Source organism: Polypterus senegalus, chromosome 4, assembly GCF_016835505.1.
Source record: "Polypterus senegalus isolate Bchr_013 chromosome 4, ASM1683550v1, whole genome shotgun sequence".
NCBI classification, from domain to species: domain Eukaryota; kingdom Metazoa; phylum Chordata; class Cladistia; order Polypteriformes; family Polypteridae; genus Polypterus; species Polypterus senegalus.
The window spans coordinates 155,140,704-155,158,667 of record NC_053157.1 but is presented as its reverse complement, the minus strand read 5'-3'; the positions used below and the strand labels follow the sequence as shown (position 1 = coordinate 155,158,667).

At 40.2% G+C, this 17,964-nt stretch overlaps 1 protein-coding gene across 1 annotated transcript in view; it reads right to left on the bottom strand.

Annotated features, from left to right (window-relative positions):
- The window catches only part of LOC120528762 (coiled-coil and C2 domain-containing protein 2A-like), a 101,586-nt gene that overhangs the window by 6,632 nt on the left and 76,990 nt on the right, over nucleotides 1-17,964 (bottom strand). Inside the window, exons 27-32 of the mRNA XM_039752903.1 lie at nucleotides 16,640-16,816; nucleotides 12,844-13,077; nucleotides 9,418-9,507; nucleotides 4,553-4,666; nucleotides 2,507-2,641; nucleotides 368-490 (exon numbers count right to left, since the gene is read on the bottom strand). Of these exons, the coding sequence (XP_039608837.1) occupies nucleotides 368-490; nucleotides 2,507-2,641; nucleotides 4,553-4,666; nucleotides 9,418-9,507; nucleotides 12,844-13,077; nucleotides 16,640-16,816 (873 nt within the window). The remainder of the gene's footprint in view (nucleotides 1-367; nucleotides 491-2,506; nucleotides 2,642-4,552; nucleotides 4,667-9,417; nucleotides 9,508-12,843; nucleotides 13,078-16,639; nucleotides 16,817-17,964) is intronic.

The window sequence follows — 17,964 nt, the reverse complement described above, 5'->3', positions numbered from 1 at the left end:
ATGTAATTTAGCGCTTGCAAGCAAAATAAAAGCACAACAGAGATCAGCATGGACAATCCAGTGTTCCATACACTAAGAAAGACAGATGGCATCTGTCATGGGTGGTAAGGTGGCGCTGGGTTCCAATTGACATGGGCACAGTTTGTATGAATGTTGCATGTAATTCTCATGTCCTTCTGGTCATTTGTCCTGCCATGTATTCCTAAGATCTGCAGGTTAGTGAACTGGTGCAGTATGACTTAGTGCTGGTGTGTGCAGAAGTGTACCCAAGATGGGCCAGGATCTTGTGCCAAATGCTGCCACAAAAGGGTCTGATCCTTGTGCGACTTGTGCATGTCATTTTTGTCTTAATAAACCATGACTATACCTGGATACTGCAAAGGTTTGGATGGGATCCACTCTTTGTGAAGAAGGGCTTCCAAAACTTAGACTTGCTTACATCAAAGTTCATTCTCATTGGGCTGTCATACTGCTGAATGTTAAACCAGACCTAAAGAGTTAACAGAAGAAACATTTTTTATATAATGCATTAGTGAAGCAAATGCCTGGAAAAGATATAGACTTCAATGAACCATCATGGATTGTTCCATATTCTTGTGGTGCTGGAAAACTAAGTGCATATGAAACAGACTTTGTAAACAGTATAACCAATTTTGATAAATTATTTGGCTAAAGAAGAAGTTAAGTCAAATAAGAAAGAAAATAACAATCCAACCTACAGTGTAACTTCAACACCCAGCCTCTATATCCCCCCCAATTAGGGTCAAAGAGCAAAATTAGACTGATGTGTAGGTAACAATAACAAAAGGGAAACAGAAAACTAACCACAGCACCCAAGCAGGTGCCGGATGACAAGATTTTAATTGTCTGAGCTTACTTATTGGATGCCTAAATTAATTAGAGTTGAAAGTAATTTAAGGCAAATCACATTTAATTTCACAAAATTATTACATTTTTTCAAGTAAGACATAAGTAATTTGGCTGAGAAAGTGCCAAGACAAAGTAATTCACGCTGGTAAGACAAGGAGAGAATGTAGGCAGGTCCAATAAAAGTGTGAGGGGCACCATAGTTATTTTTACTGAAAGAAACAAAGAGAGAAAACAAGAGAAACTAAAAAGAAAAAATCATGGGGCAGTGCCAGAATATGTAGAGATTGGTGCTAGGGAAAATGGATCAGGAGAAGAGACCCAAGAGTGATGAATAAAGTCTTTCAACAAAATCTAAACTTCAGAGAGGATAAAAGAGTAGAATGATCTTTACCCTAATTTAGCAGGAGAGTAATGAGAGGCACATTAATTCGTAGGTTCAGGTGGGCAAGAGACAGATGGCCTCTCTCGACATGTCAAACAGTGGGAGGCATAACTATGTTGAAAAATACAGAAAACAGTACTGGTGGTAATTCATCCAAACCAGTTGCTTTTCCAATATGAATAGAAAGCAGTGTCCCCTTAAGTTCAAAAAGAGAAACAGGGGCTTATAAAATGCAGTTGTTATATGAGAACCAAAGGATAGAATCAAGAAATGATGTGAAAGAAGAGGGCATTGAGCTGGAGGAATCAGGAGATAATTCTGAGTAGTAATCAAAAAATTCCTTATTAATTAATCATTGTGGCTCCAGAATTAGTATGAATGGAGGTGAGGAGCCATGAGGCAACAGAGTCACTAATCTTGAGTCTTTGTACAAGCAGTCTCTTTGGATGGACCCCAAATATGCACTTGACTGTGATGAATTTGTTCTTCCATTCTCTGAATCAATAAATCATTGAGGTCCATTTTCGTATTAACCATGAGGTCTTTATACTCTTCATTGACAACAGGCAGGCAACATTTTTCTAGTGATGTTAGCTTTTATTTGAATACTTTTGTAAGGTCTACAATGAGTGAGATGCAATGAAAAGGAAAATGTGAAAGTATGGATGAAACCTTTAGTGGCTTTCCAAATGGTGCTGGAGCTGTCAACAGAACAGAACGTCTGCATTCAGCAGCAAAGAGTTAAATACAAAGTTTTGTTACTCAAAAGGGAAGCAGGAAGAATTTGTGCAGCTGTTACAAAAAAGCATTTTTATGTGGCTCATAGCGAGACACTGTATTTTGCAGGGCCCAATTGTTTTTTTCCTAATGGTAGTCACTTTTAATATGGTTGTCTTTAGGAGCACATTCATGAAGCAGGATCCTAATGAATTGTGCAGCTTCTTGGGTGAATTAAAACAGTAAAGTGGGTTACCCATTCTGATGAAGACATCTCTATGAAGTCAGGTAATTGGAATTTTTAAAACAATATTTATAAAAAAACAGAGCTGGGGCAAAACGTCAAAGTGAATGGGTTCTAGGGAGAACAGGGGATAGGGAGATGGAGCAGGAGCTGTGTCTAGCAACCACAACCCCAGAATCATTATTTTATGTATTTGCTTCTACTTGACAGCATGATGATGCTGGAGGAAGATATTTCGGAGCTTAACCACTTGACTAATACTGTAGCAGATCCTTTCAGATTTTTATACTTACATTGTCTGCATTCACTAGGCAACCCACACTTTGCAATGGGCAGAAGGTTTCATACTGGCTGTAAAACTGTCCTCTGCTGGGGTTCCAAATAATAAACTTATTCTGCTCATACGTCAGTACATAAACAGTTGGTCCCTATGAATAAGAAAAAATATATGGTTCAATATGAAATGTTTTCATCCATCCATTATCCAACCCGCTATATCCCAACCACAGGGTCACGGGGGTCCGCCAGAGCCAATCCCAGCCAACACAGGGCATTTTTCCTAAATATAATTTAAAACTGCTGCAAATTCCACACTGATAAAAGCTGTATCTCTACAAAACACAATCAATCAGTGGCTTTCTTCTATGATGACTTGGTACCCAAGGGTTTCTCACAGTCATGTTTTCAGAACTCTTATTCTCACCAAACAAAGCCCAATTCATAATGGTGGAAACAAGAGTGAGGAGAACTTTACCAAAAGGAGTTTCTGATCAGCTACCCCTTTAGAGCTACTGGTAGGTACTGGTTACCTAGGAATCCTGGTGGCCATGTTACCAATGTAGCTTAGTTGGGAAGCTGCAATGTGGTCTCACCTGTACAGTTGTGGATTAGGAGTAATAAACAGTGCCCACTGGCAGACAGTCATAAAGATGAAAGAAACATCAGGTGAACTAGCTCTTGTAGCAGACACATTATTTTCATTGGCAGGGAAGGACACAAGGTTTTGCAGAATGTTAAAATATACCAGCTGGAAAGGGTTGGACTTTACATGCCAGCAAAGAAGTATGAAAAGTGCAGTACCATTTGCTTAGTTAATGGCTGGCACAGTATTTTGAAAATAAGAAAGGAGATCAATGCCAGGACTGTATTATCCTGCGTCTTGATATTCATCCACTGCTGAGAAGGACCATGTAAAACTTGAAAAAGCCACCAGGGGCAACCCATGTGCGCTCCTTCTACTTTGTAAAAAACAAGTGCAGAAAGAACAGCAGACAAACCACCACCTGGCCACACGGAGGTTAGTGCTGCTACCAGACACGCAATGTGCAGTGTGTGTAGTCTGCGTGTTCTGTTCGTATTATTGTGGCTTGTCATTTTTCACATCAAAGCCTGAGGTGTTGCTGTTTCAATTTCGACAGCTCATTGCCAATAGATTTTTTTGGGCAGCAGGTGGTTGCAAGGCTCTCACTTTGTTTAGTGTTTAAATCTATTTGCCTGTCAGTTGTCAGAAGGTGATGAAGTTTGCCACACAGACTGATTAATTATTTGTGGCATGAATGGTGTGTGAACGTACATGTCTCACTAATCATTAGTTAGAGAGCGATAGATACCATTGGTTAGGTTAATGTGAGAAGCCTGCACACATGCTGGAAAATGTAGGTATAACCCCTACACCCCCAGAGTTGTATACTGTAATGCCAAAAACCTCATTGGTGGTGAGACAGTAATTCTTTTGTACACTCTGTTCTATTGTTGAGATGTGTTATGTCGGTAGAAGAAAGAATGTACTCTGAAGAGTGAATGTAAGCTTTTTTCTGATCAACAAACATAATCAACAATTATGGAAAATTATAATATATAATATTATAATCCTTCTTAAGTAACATCCACACTTCCTGTAAGTTATAAAAACACAGAAAAATCTCATTGCCAACCAAAACGTCTCTGACCCTATGATGTCGCTGGCCCCTGGGTATCTTTTTGGGTGGTGCTACAAGTGAATAAAGGATCTGTGACTTCAGGCCACATGTTTGGTATTTCTCACCTTCTCTTTGTGATTTTTATAGGAACAATATGTAGACACAGCTGAATCTTAGAATGTACAGACCATTAGGAGTTAAGATATTGAAGATAAATAAGATGTATGTAATCAGTTTGAATTCATCTTATCAGAGTCTCCTTGGGTTTTTTTTTAAAGTACTTGCTTTTATGGTGAACATATAGCATTCTGTTAAGTCATATCCCATAAGAAAATCCCTACAATACACAAACCCCTGTAACCGTTTCCATTTTACTTAGACTAGCCCACAAGTAGATGTCATCTCTGGTACAACACTCACTTCTGGAATGGCATTTCCAATTATGAGCCAAGCATTCTTTCCCATTGCCAAAAAGTAATTGCACAGCAAAACTGCATGTTCTTCTTCATCACCCGCCAACAAATGCAGAAATTGCTAAAAAAAAAAAAAGAAATAAAGCACACAGGTTGTTGTTACTAGTTTCCACTATATTTCTCCAACCTGGAGTTTTTGAACCTATGGTTGTGGGGAGCCTGTAGAAGTTTGGACAGACACAAGGCACCAAACCTCCTAAAGGAACGTTGACTTCCACTGTAGCCATTTACAGTCCACATACAACTCCAAAAACTTGACTATGTGAGGAAACTCTATGTAAATGTATATGAAGTACACAGAAAAGACATACCAGCCATGAAGGAAACAGAGATCCAACAACACCGTCCCTGGTGCCAACATACTGCCCTTGTCTTGGATCATTTATTTATAAAATTTTGCCGTCCGCTCTTATTTATACCATTTTACTTATTCTCATTTTGATAATTTTTTCCTATCTGTTACTGTCTATCTATCTATCTATCTATCTATCGAGAAAGGAAACAGCTGAAGAATTAATTATTGTTCAGTCATTTTCTGTAGAAATTGTAGATTTTTAATGTCATTGTTTTAAAAACCAATAAGGTCAAGGTTGTGACATTGAAATAAAAATTGTAAGCATCCATATTATTTGAAAAGATGGATACAGAATATACCTTAAGTAAGTCTTAATCATCCCAATCATCTTTTCCCTTTGGATTACAGTAAACACATTATATTTGCTTCTTTTTCTTTCAACAAAATAAGTACATGGTCAGTCAGTACACTATCGCCAGGAGCAAAATTGTTTCTGACCTGGATAGTAAGTATAATGAAGAAATTTCTGTAATTACTTTAATCATTTATGGCATTTCATATGGACTGTTTTTGTATCTTTTTTTAAATAGTGGCTTAAAATGCTTTAATTGGATCCAGTAGATGAAGTATGCACAATGTTGTATTGCTACTCAACATGTGCCTGTTATCAGTGAAAGCAAATGTTATTTTGTATTGTAATTAACAAAAGTCACAGTAGTGGAACAATCTATCACCCACAATCATTCTAAAGTTATTTCTTGTTTGTATGCTATATGTGTTTTAGATATGTTAAGCAGTATCTGTCAAATAATACAAAGAGTACATGACATGTGTTTCACCCTTATTGGGGCTCGTCAGGTGTCCGCACTTCTGCATCCCCTTATAGGGATCTAACCTTGGGAGTTAGCACCAGAGGCTAAGCCTGTGATGTTCTGCCATGGCGGTTGGTTCACTTATTTGACAGGATGAAGATTGTTTGAGAATCTGTTTATTTGGGTGGATACCTACCAGGTAATGCTTATGGTTGATCAGCCAGTCGGCAAACATCCGCCACATTCTCTCAGTTGCGAGAAGTATATCATAGATATGTTATACAGTATCTGCCAAATAATGCAAAGAATACACAAACTGTGTTTTGCCCTTATTGGGGCTTGTCAAGTGTACACACTTTTGCATCCCCTTATGGGGACTGAACCTATATAATATATATATATATATATATATATATATATATATATATATATATATATATATATATATATATATATATATATACTGCTCAAAAGAATTAAAGGAACACTTTTAATCAGAGTATAGCATAAAGTCAATGAAACTTATCTGGTCAGTTAAGTAGCAGAGGGGGTTGTTAATCAGTTTCAGCTGCTGTGGTGTTAATGAAATTAACAACAGATGCACTAGAGGGGCAACAATGAGATGACCCCAAAACAGGAATGGTTTAACAGGTGGAGGCCACTGACATTTTTCCCTCCTCATCTTTTCTGACTGTTTCTTCACTAGTTTTGCATTTGGCTACAGTCAGTGTCACTACTGGTAGCATGAGGCGATACCTGGACCCTACAGAGGTTGCACAGGTAGTCCAACTTCTCCAGGATGGCACATCAATACGTGTCATTGCCAGAAGGTTTGCTGTGTCTCCTGCACAGTCTCAAGGGCATGGAGGAGATTCTAGGAGACAAGCAGTTACTCTAGGAGAGCTGGAGAGGGCCATAGAAGGTCCATAACCCATCAGCAGGACCAGTATCTGCTCCTTTGGGCAAGGAGGAACAGGATGAGCACTGCCAGAGCCCTACAAAATGACCTCCAGCAGGCCACTGGTGTGAATGTCTCTGACCAAACAACCAGAAAGACTTCATGAGGGTGACCCAAGGGCCCCATGTCCTCTAATGGGCCCTGAGCTCACTGCCCAGCAGCATGCAGCTCGATTGGCATTCGCCATAGAATACCAGAATTGGCAGATGCACCACTGGTGCCCTGTGCTTTTACAGAGGAGAGCAGGTTCCCCCTGAGCACGTGACAGAAGTGAAAGGATCTGGAGAAGCCATGGAGAACATTATGCTGCCTGTAACATCATTCAGCATGAGCAGTTTGGTGGTGGGTTAATGATTGTCTGGGGAGGCATATCCATGGAGGGTCACACAGACCGCTACAGGCTTGACAAAGGCACCTTGGCTGCCATTAGGTATCAGGATGAAATCCTTGGACCCATTGTCAGACCCTATGCTGGTACAGTGGCTCCTGGTGCACGACAATTCCTGGCCTCATGTGGTGAGAGTATGCAGGCAGTTCCTGGAGGATGAAGGAATTGATACCATTGACTGGCCACCACACTTTCCTGACCTAAATCCAATAGAACACCTCTGGGACATTATGTTTTGGTCCATCCAATGCCACCAGGTTGCACCTCAGACTGTCCAGGAGCTCAGTGATGCCCTGGTCCAGATCTGGGAGGAGATCCCCCACAACACCATCTGTCATCTCATTAGAAGCATGCACCGATGTTGTCAGGCATGTATACAAGAACACAGGGGCCATACAAAGTGCTGCGTACAATTTTGAGTTGCTGCAATTAAATTTTGGCAAAATGGACTAGCCTGCCACATAATTTTTTCACTCTGATTTTTGGGGCGTCTTTGAATTCAGGGCTCTGTAGGTTGATCATTTTCATTTCCATCAAACGATGTGGCATCCTTTGTTCCTAACACATTACCCAGTCTATATCAGTATAGATATCCAGGAGGATTTCTTTTTCCCATTGAGATCTGATGTGTTTTCAAAGTGTTCCTTTAATTTTTTTGAGCGGTTTATATATATATATATATTTGTATGCTATAAGTTCACAGATGTTGGTTGGTATGTGTATCTTATAAATAAACGTCTCCGTGTGGAAGTGTGTGTGTTTCTGTCTGTCCGGCCCAGAAGTGTGAGGCTACAGCATGAAGGTCAAAAAGCCTGCAAGTCGGCCCTAAGTTAACAAGTCAGAAGAAGAAATAAATACAAGGAATCATCTAAATCTGTACCAACAGCATAGAGAAGACTCCCAATGAGGGTAACAGACTCTATACTTTCCACTCACTTGGAGGACTAAATATTTGAGACATTCACAGAAGGTTGTGTCCCATTGTATAGACATATGCTCAACAGAGGTAAAACTCCAATCTGGACGTGAAATGCACTGAGATACCCCTAAACACCCCTTCATTTCATTTATATGCACCATCAAGTGCTGTTTGAGTTTGTTTGTGTTTGATTGATTAAACAGTGTGACCCGGTTGGTGCCTCAACATTTATCTGTATCCAGTGTAATACCTTGCATGAAACCAATAGATTCAAAAAATAATGACATTCTGTATATAAATGGTGTAGCAGTTTCTGCTGTTAAGAACTGAAAAACCTCTGTTTTCTCATTAGTCATTTTTTTGGCCTTAGATATTGTTTTTCTGTTTGTGGGATTTTGGTGTTTTGAAATTTAAGTTTACAAGCTTCATTTGTGTGTGTGTGCTTTTATTTAACCTCTTTATTTGAAGTGCTTCATGCCGTCATTTTAGAATTTCTTCAGGAAGTCTAATGAACCACTAGGAAGTACTGCATGTGTGGTAGGGACCTTCTCCCAAAAGACACCACAACTCATGTCATAAAGTCTTGCTCATAAATTCCAGCACAACTCCATTGGCGCGAGATTAAGGATTTAAACTCTGAACAAGTGGAGGTTTAGTTCTTTAGATTCTGATTTTCTAGTTAACGACTCAGAACTTTTCACATCTTGATTTGATTTGCAGTCTTAGCCTTTTAGTTATTTTTGAATTTTTCTTGCTAACAACGTCTGGCTATTCTTGTTGGACTACAGTTATGATTAAACTCTCTGATGTTTGATGATAATCCACAGTCTATTTAGAAACTGGTTTGTTCTTGTTTTTATTTTGAAATCCACACACATCTCCTGGTATGTTGTTAATAATAGAGTTGGTTCCTTGTGTCTGATGCTGCCAGTGTAGGCTCTACCCCCCACAAACCTACAGTATATTTGAGTAAGTGGCACAGGGTCACTTACAAACTGGAGAGTGGTGACATGTTGCATGGCAAGTAAGAATTTCACTGTACATGTGACATTACGATTTCTACCAACACCTCATAGCTCTAGTGCTCTTAGCTCAAATGCTGGTTCAGACACTTCCTATGTGATATCTTCATGTTGTCTGTATGGGTAGCATGTTTTTTTTCCTGATTTCACATCCCAAAGATGTATTTAATTGAAAGTCTCAACTGAGCCCTTGTGAGGGTGTTAATGTGCCTTGCAAAGCACTGGCACCCCATCCAGGGTTGGTTCTAGTCTTGTGCTTATTACTACCATGATAAAATCAGGAACCCCATGATTTTGAACTGGATAAATAGTTAAAAGATGGAAGAATGGATTGACATTGAATATATATAGTACCATATAGTATTTTCAACATCTGTTATGTAATTTTTCAATTTATGAGTCGGACATTTTCACTCACATCACAGGTGCACCACAAATCACAGATTCCAGCAAAAGACACACTGTCCGGTAAGGATGGGATAAGAGAAACAAAGTAAGCCACCAATTCCTGTCGAAAAAATACATAAAGAATATTTTTTTAAACACAGTACTATATCAGGTTATATTTATGAAATGTTTACATTGCTCTTAAAGCCATACCACATGCACTTCAGAACATGTCATCCACCTGAAGCTAAGCATGGTCGAGTACGGCCAGTACTTAGATGGAAGACCATCTAGGAAAAGCTGTTGTTGATAATGGAAAAGGTGTTGGTGAGGTTAGCAGGGATCTGAATGTGGACCCCAATATCTGAGCGCAGTGACGGGGACACTGTGCTGTAAAAATGGTGTTGTACTTTGGACTAAACATAAAATGGAGGGTCCTGACTCTCTGTGGTCATAAAAGATCCCTGGACACCCTTTGTAAAGAATAGGATGTATCCTGATGTCCAGGCTAAATTGCCCACTACAGCTTGGTCATTCTGACCCTCTAATCATCCTCTGTCTCTGACTGTCTAACTATCTGTCACCCCTTCACCACCTAACAGTTAATGTGTGGCGAGCATACTGGCGCAAAATGGCTGCCGTCGCATCATCCAGATTAGTGATGGTTGAAGTGACTCCCCACTCACTGTGGTAAAGTGCTATATAAATGTAAAGTTTAAGTAAAAACTATACAATAATACAATAATACAGCTATTGTTATAAGCTGTCCAGTCAATGTGACACACAACTACATGCCTGAAGACGCAGATGTCAGCACGTTGTGTGGGGAAAGTCAATATCCACTGTGCTTTAGCCTTGGTCGAAAACAAATAATTGGCAGGGAATAATCAGAGAAGTCAAACCAAAATGTACAGGTTTAATAACCGTCTACAATCAAAGAGCTAAACGTCCACAAGGTTCCTGAGATACCAGGAGACAACTTTGTTAATGGGGTTGACCTGTGAGTTTTAAGAGGCTTGGATATTTCTAATATTAATATTGTAAATGAGATACTGGGACGTTCATATTGAAGATGAGTCCGCTAGGTACCTGTACGTACATCCTGGAGAAGTTGTGTGCTTTCAGTGACTGGTTTCACCCTGTGTGCTGAAGACAATGTAAGCCATGTCTGTTTCTAGACAAAAATGCTGAAACTTGCACTAAAGCCAGTCCAGCACCAAGCAGGGCTGAATGAAGCTTCATTTATTGCCATCTAACGTTGTGCTTTTTGAAGATGATCTTTCATACACAGCAATATTTATAGAACAGGCTAAGTTGGAATCGGTGCAATCATTTAAAATCACATAAAAGTCCAAATGAAATGGAGAAACTGGTGGTGCACCATCATAACAGAAAACCATTTATTGCATCTCCGTCAGAGTCAGCTTGATAAAAAGACACTGAGATTTTTCACTTAAGAGAACTGTAGAGAGTTTTTCTGTGAAATGTTCTGTTAAATGACTCAAGGCAAATCCGCATTCACCTTAATTACATCAAACTTTTAATTTACACTGACTTCAATAACCTAATCATGCTAATACAAGAACACAAATATTTAGTTAGACACGTCATTCCTGTATTCCTCAGAGTAGACTCCCTAAATAAAACAAGTTCATTAGATGTTGATGTTCTAAGCAACTCAGACCATAACGTCTTCCTTTTCCTTGTCTTCAATAATTGTGCTGCAGATGACAGTCTATGAAGCTTTCACACTTGGACTACATGCAGCAATTGTAAGCCAGCTGTGGAGGCGCATTGATTTATAAAATTTAGCAGTATCACATCACTTACTAGAGAAGTGTCTTCATAAAAATGCCAGCATTCCACCACTGTGAAAAAATAACTTTAGAAATGGCAAACTTCCCCTTGAGGTAACTTTCTGACAGACTAACCCATTTCTGTCAACTGCATCTGTGGATGCAATTGGAAGGTTGCCGGTTCAAATCCTGTAAACACCAGAAGTGACTCTGCTCCACTGGGCCCTTCAGCAAGGCCCCTAACCTGAAATTGCTTTGTCCTGACTATGATGTTAATCTGCATCCAGCCCTCCAAGCAGTTCCTCCAATTTACAGGGAAAACTTGGGGGTTGGTGGCAGGATTGGCACTCTGGCCACCGTAAAAAAAAACTGCAGTGACTGCTTCCATGCACCTGAGCCTCCCAACCATCAGGCTCTCACTGGCTACCATTCCTTCCAAATCAAGCTCCAGAGGTGGGTACCAGTATCCTTGCTGCAGGGAAGACTTCAATATATTTGTTATCAATCAATATGGCAGCCTTATTTTTCCATTGTGGTTTGTCTGGTCATTCCCATTAGACCAGTTGGCAAAAAGGGTCCAGAAATTAGAACTGTGCACCAAATCCACAGAGCAGAGTCAAGTGTGATGCAGTTCGAGTGAAAACCATATCATTCTGTAACCCACTTAGTCCAATTCTGGGTCAATTAAAGCTCATCCTGATAAGACAGGGGGAAATGCAGGAAACAGTGCTGTACTGGACCCACTCACTCCTAATCGCACAGGGGCCTATTTGGAAACATAGTCTCTGGACATGTGGAAGGACACCTGGAGCACCTTGGTACCATCCTACATGGGAGAAGGAGCAAACTCCACATGAGCAATGAAATGTACTAAGCCAATACATTCCCATCATATTTTTAATGGGAGTGTATGATTGAGATCCATAAACTTATATTAACTCCATTAATAACTTTGTGTAAAATTAACTCCATTAACTTTAGTCAAATTCCTTTTGACCAAAAAGAATGTGGTTGTTCCTTCATACACCATATATTCACCAGATCTCACTCCCTTTGACTTATTTTTGTTTGCGAAACTATAATCTGAGAATTTAGGGAAGGGAATTTTCTATTGAGGAAGAAATCCAGGAAAAAACGCTGGAGGCTCTAGACATGGTAACAAATGACGATTACAGGAAATGTTTCCAGGAATGAGAGAAGCTCGGGGACAGGTGTATTGCATATCATGGTGAGTATTCTGAAGGTAACTAAAGGAGAATTGCTGTAAGAGTTTCCTATTATCAATTCCTGGTAATGAGGCAATGCAAGCTCAGACCTGCAGATGACAACATTGTATCTAATAAACAGCATAAAAATGGCTCAAGGTAGACCATAAGTTTATAGGGCAGTATCAACTAATTGACTTCCTTTGCTCAGGATTCCCTTGACTAAGACTACAATCTCTGCTTGTATCTCGGATATTCTGACTATGCAAGGAACCTGAGGGTATCTTCTGGACAGCCATTAAGAGGCAGCAAAGGCCCTCAGTGAACCCAGACTTTTCAGGCTCTATGTGCTCTTCCTTGTCCCAATACCTTTTACTTTGTCATTTTATTTATTCATATTCTTCTAGAAATTCATAGAAAACCACCAGAACATTGCAACACAAACAGATAACCTACAGCAGTTGCCTGGGGGTTGTTGAGAGATGTTTCAAGCAGCTCTGCTGGAGGATCCAGAGGCCTTACATATCTAGAGATGAAGACGGTTTTGCCGTGTATGTCGGTTACACTAGTAAGGCATCTGCGTGTAGGAAACTTGAGTAAAGCCCGTTTGTGGAACTTCTCAGCTGCTTGCAGAAGCTTCTCATCTTCATCACTATCAAACTTTAAAAAAAGAAAACAGTGAGATTTTCGCTTTAAAACCAGTAAGCTGTACAAAGGTACTAAGTGATTTGCTTGCTCCTTATAAAGATCAGTCAAGTCTGATACTGATATTCTTGGTCCTAAATGAAAGTTTCTACATTTCAACTAATTTGCAAGCCCTGCATGCTACACACTATAATTTATAATTCTAAATTAAACATTGTTAATCTGTGTCTCTAGATACTTTTAACATTCCTGAGAATGCTGCGCACACTGACACTGCTACTTCACAGTTTGCTATTCTGCCTACGACTTGGTGTTTGAAAGAAAGAAATGCAACTCTGCGCCCCTTCACGGAAAAAACAAAAAAGCAACAGCTGCACCAATAAGCAATTAGCAGACAGGTTACAACTAAAAATCTTTTTCTAACCAATCAGTTTGGAAAATAATCTGAGTTGAATGTGATTGGTAGGTGAATTTTGTGTAAAGCAGACTGACAGATCTCTGGCAAGCAGAAGCTCACGTAAGGACAACTTGAAAGACTGCATGCACCTGTAACTATTGTGTGTGGGACAAGACACTCCATCTTCCTGAGTGGGTACAACCAACAACTTCAAAAGCTAGAGGCTGATGACTGTGGAGCTGCTTGCTATGGGATTCCCTCATCTCCAGACATTTGGAAGTGCTTAATGTTGTCAGTAAAAATGTGCCTATTCAGTATTTGTTGGTGACATATCTACAGTATGTGGAGAAGCTGGGCTAGGGCACATGGAGCAGGGCTGTCTATCAGGGTGCGAGCATCTCCTGCATAATACATAGGCATACACCAAATAATGACCCCTTGGAAATGTGACTCTATTAGATTAGCAGTATTGTCTCATCTATTAATCATTCTGATTTAGATTTAATTCATTAAATTCCCGAGGAGAAACTGACCTTTTGGAGGTCAGAGCACGGGGTCAGCCATCGTACAGCACCCTGGAGCACTTTTCAGGTTAATGTTAATTCTGTTATTATCCTAGTCTGATATACACTCACCTAAAGGATTATTAGGAACACCTGTTCAATTTCTCATTAATGCAATTATCTAATCAACCAATCACATGGCAGTTGCTTCAATGCATTTAGGGGTGTGGTCCTGGTCAAGAAAATCTCCTGAACTCCAAACTGAATGTCAGAATGGGAAAGAAAGGTGATTTAAGCAATTTTGAGCGTGGCATGGTTGTTGGTGCCAGACGGGCCGGTCTGAGTATTTCACAATCTGCTCAATTACTGGGATTTTCACGCACAACCATTTCTAGGGTTTACAAAGAAAGGTGTGAAAAGGGAAAAACATCCAGTATGCGGCAGTCCTGTGGGCGAAAATGCCTTGTTGATGCTAGAGGTCAGAGGAGAATGGGCCGACTGATTCAAGCTGATAGAAGAGCAACTTTGACTGAAATAACCACTCGTTACAACCGAGGTATGCAGCAAAGCATTTGTGAAGCCACAACACGCACAACCTTGAGGCGGATGGGCTACAACAGCAGAAGACCCCACCGGGTACCACTCATCTCCACTACAATAGGAAAAAGAGGCTGCAATTTGCACAAGCTCACCAAAATTGGACAGTTGAAGATTGGAAAAATGTTGCCTGGTCTGATGAGTCTCGATTTCTGTTGAGACATTCAAATGATAGAGTCAGAATTTGGCGTAAACAGAATGAGAACATGGATCCATCATGCCTTGTTACCACTGTGCAGGCTGGTGGTGGTGGTGTAATGGTGTGGGGGATGTTTTCTTGGCACACTTTAGGCCCCTTAGTGTCAATTGGGCATCGTTTAAATGCCACAGGCTACCTGAGCATTGTTTCTGGCCATGTCCATCCCTTCATGACCACCATGTACCATCCTCTGATGGCTACTTCCAGCAGGATAATGCACCATGTCACAAAGCTTGAATCATTTCAAATTGGTTTCTTGAACATGACAATGAGTTCACTGTACTAAAATGGCCCCACAGTCACCAGATCTCAACCCAATAGAGCATCTTTGGGATGTGATGGAACGGGAGCTTCGTGCCCTGGATGTGCATCCCACAAATCTCCATCAACTGCAAGATGCTATCCTATCAATATGGGCCAACATTTCTAAAGAATGCTTTCAGCACCTTGTTGAATCAATGCCACGTAGAATTAAGGCAGTTCTGAAGGTGAAAGGGGGTCAAACACTGGTGTTCCTAATAATCCTTTAGGTGAGTGTATCTTAAGGCCAAGATGGCGGGACCCCAAAGACACAGCAACTGTGGGGACTGCTTTTAGCCTTTGTAAAGGCCCGAGAGTCCTTATCCCAGTGCTGAGGAATTAACTTTTTACTTGTGCTGTTCAGATCTCAATCTTGGATTTTGGATTTCAATTTTTGGACAGGGCGGCACGGTGGCGCAGTGGTAGCACTGCTGCCTCGCAGTTAGGAGACCCAGGTTCGCTTCCCAGGTCCTCCCTGCGTGGAGTTTGCATGTTCTCCCCGTGTCTGCGTGGGTTTCCTCCCACAGTCCAAAGACATGCAGGTTAGGTGGATTGGCGATTCTAAATTGTCCCTAGTGTGTGTTTGGTGTGTTTCTGTGTGTCCTGCGGTGGGTTGGCAGCCTGCCCAGGATTGGTTCCTGTGTTGGCTGGGATTGGCTCCAGCAGACCCCTGTGTTCGGATTCAGCAGGTTGGAAAATGGATGGATTTTTGGACATTGGAAGTTTTTATTTTTAGTTCTTTTATTTTTTTGGACTTCTGTTTCTGGATTTGGAATATTGGTTTATGGTGTTGGATTTTGGGTTGACTCTTTGAGACAACATTTTTATTTGCTATTTAGACAAAGGTGTTTTCACAGTCCCCCTTTCCCTTTTTGGATTTCTAGACTTGTGCAGGCCACAAGCCAGATTTTGAATTCCAGAGCTACCCCCATTTTGTTTTTCAATGCCTACCTTGTGCTATGAGGCCTTGTTTGATTTTCAGGAGCCTGCGATCACAAGTCATTCCACCAACAGGTACTCTACCTGAAGCTAATCATGTTGGGTCCTGGCCAGTACTTGGATAGGAGACCATCTAAGAAAAGCTTGGGTTGCTTCTATAAGGTGTCAGTGAGGCCATCAGGGGGATATTATATTATGTTCTGTGTGTGTTGATCCCAATGCCTGAGTGCAGTGACAGGGACACTAAACAGTGACATTAAACTAAAGTCCTGACTTTCTGTGCTCATGAAAGATCCCTGGTCATATTTTCAAAACACTTGTGTGTTTAACGATGTCCTAGCTAAATTGCCCACCACAATCACATACATTCTGGCTCCCAGTTATCCCTCTCTCTAATTGGCTAACTATCTCTCTCTCCCCTTTACCAATTAATAGTTAATGTGTGGTGTACGTACTGACGCATAAATGGCTGTTGTTGCATCATCTAGGTGGATGCTATACATTGGTAGTGGTTAAAGTAATTTCTCACTGCCTATATAGGGCACTTTGAGTAGGTTAGAAAAGCACTACATAAATGTACTGTTATTATTATTATTATTAATGTCCTCCTGCAACTTAAGTTTTTTATAGTCATCATTTTCTCAAGTGAAGAATTCCAACTGGAAAGCTTACCTTTTCCCTCACTGCTTCAGCTATGGCTAGCTGAGGTTCGACCGTAATGAAAAGTGTGATGTAGGAGCCATTACTTAGATTCCTCACTGCATCATAACCTCCATCACTTCCTATCCCATAATACTTAACGTAGCCAAGGAGAACAGGAGGACAGTCAATTTTAAAAGTCCCATCAATCTGTAGGAAAACAAGAAAGAAGAAATTCTTTCCGAATCACTTAAAGGGCAATGCTGTTCTTTTGAGTTAAACAAAAATTAACATTCTCTGAGTTCAGTTAATAAAGTTATTCGTAACGATGAAAATTGCAAAATTCACACATTAAGGCTGTGATTCCAAGGTGAAATAAAGGAATCTAAAACGATTTGATAAGATAAAGGGTGAGGAAGAAAACCCAAGAATTACCATGAACATGTGGGTGATGGTCAGGCCCTCAGAAGAAGATTCCATTAACTGTCGATTGTGTAAGTCGGAGATCAAAGGAACGCAGAATGCAGAAACATCGGGAGGCAATAAAAGGAGCTCAGCTACCGGCCCTGTAACTCTGTAACCTTAAAAGGACGTCCTCGATGTTGTGCTTACCCTTGGTTTAGACCTTTACTGTCTTTTCTGTAAATCAGTACTTCTGATATACATTGACAACAGAGGCTTAGTCTAGATGCATTGCTGTTGCAGCATACTGAACATTTAAAGGCTGCTTTAAAAACTATCGGAGTCAGAGGCAATGAATTTTTATATCGAAGATGAGTCCACCTCCTTGTCCAGAGACTGCATTGTCTTGGGTCAACCCACATAAAACTCCCAAGGAATGAGATAAGGCCTTAAAACTTCAGTACATGGTGGCCTTAAATTGTTTGATCAACCATTAACTCTTACGTTACATGTAAATGCTGTCTAGATTCGCTAGCACTAAATTGGAGCAAAAAAGAGCCTATTAAATTTTGTTCAGTACAGCCTGAATGATAGCAATTCAGCAGAATGAGAGCTCAAATGATAAGAGAAGGAAGAAACTTGTTGACTATGGAGTATGATGTGGAAGCTGAAGAGCATAATCCACATATAAATGATAGGACAACTTGTTTCTAACCCATTGGTTTTGCTCCACTTGGTTAGGTGGGATAGAAATTACAATTACTTTTATTTGTGCAAATCTTCGGTTTTCAGTTCTAATATCTGTAAAGTTACAAAGTATTTAAAAGTTATATATTATATCAAACTTTATTCCCCTTAAACTTATTGTGTTTAGCACATAACTATTGTTAGTATATGAATGCCTGTTTGTATACAATACTAGATGTGTTACTTGGCCTTGCCAGGTAATTTCCTAA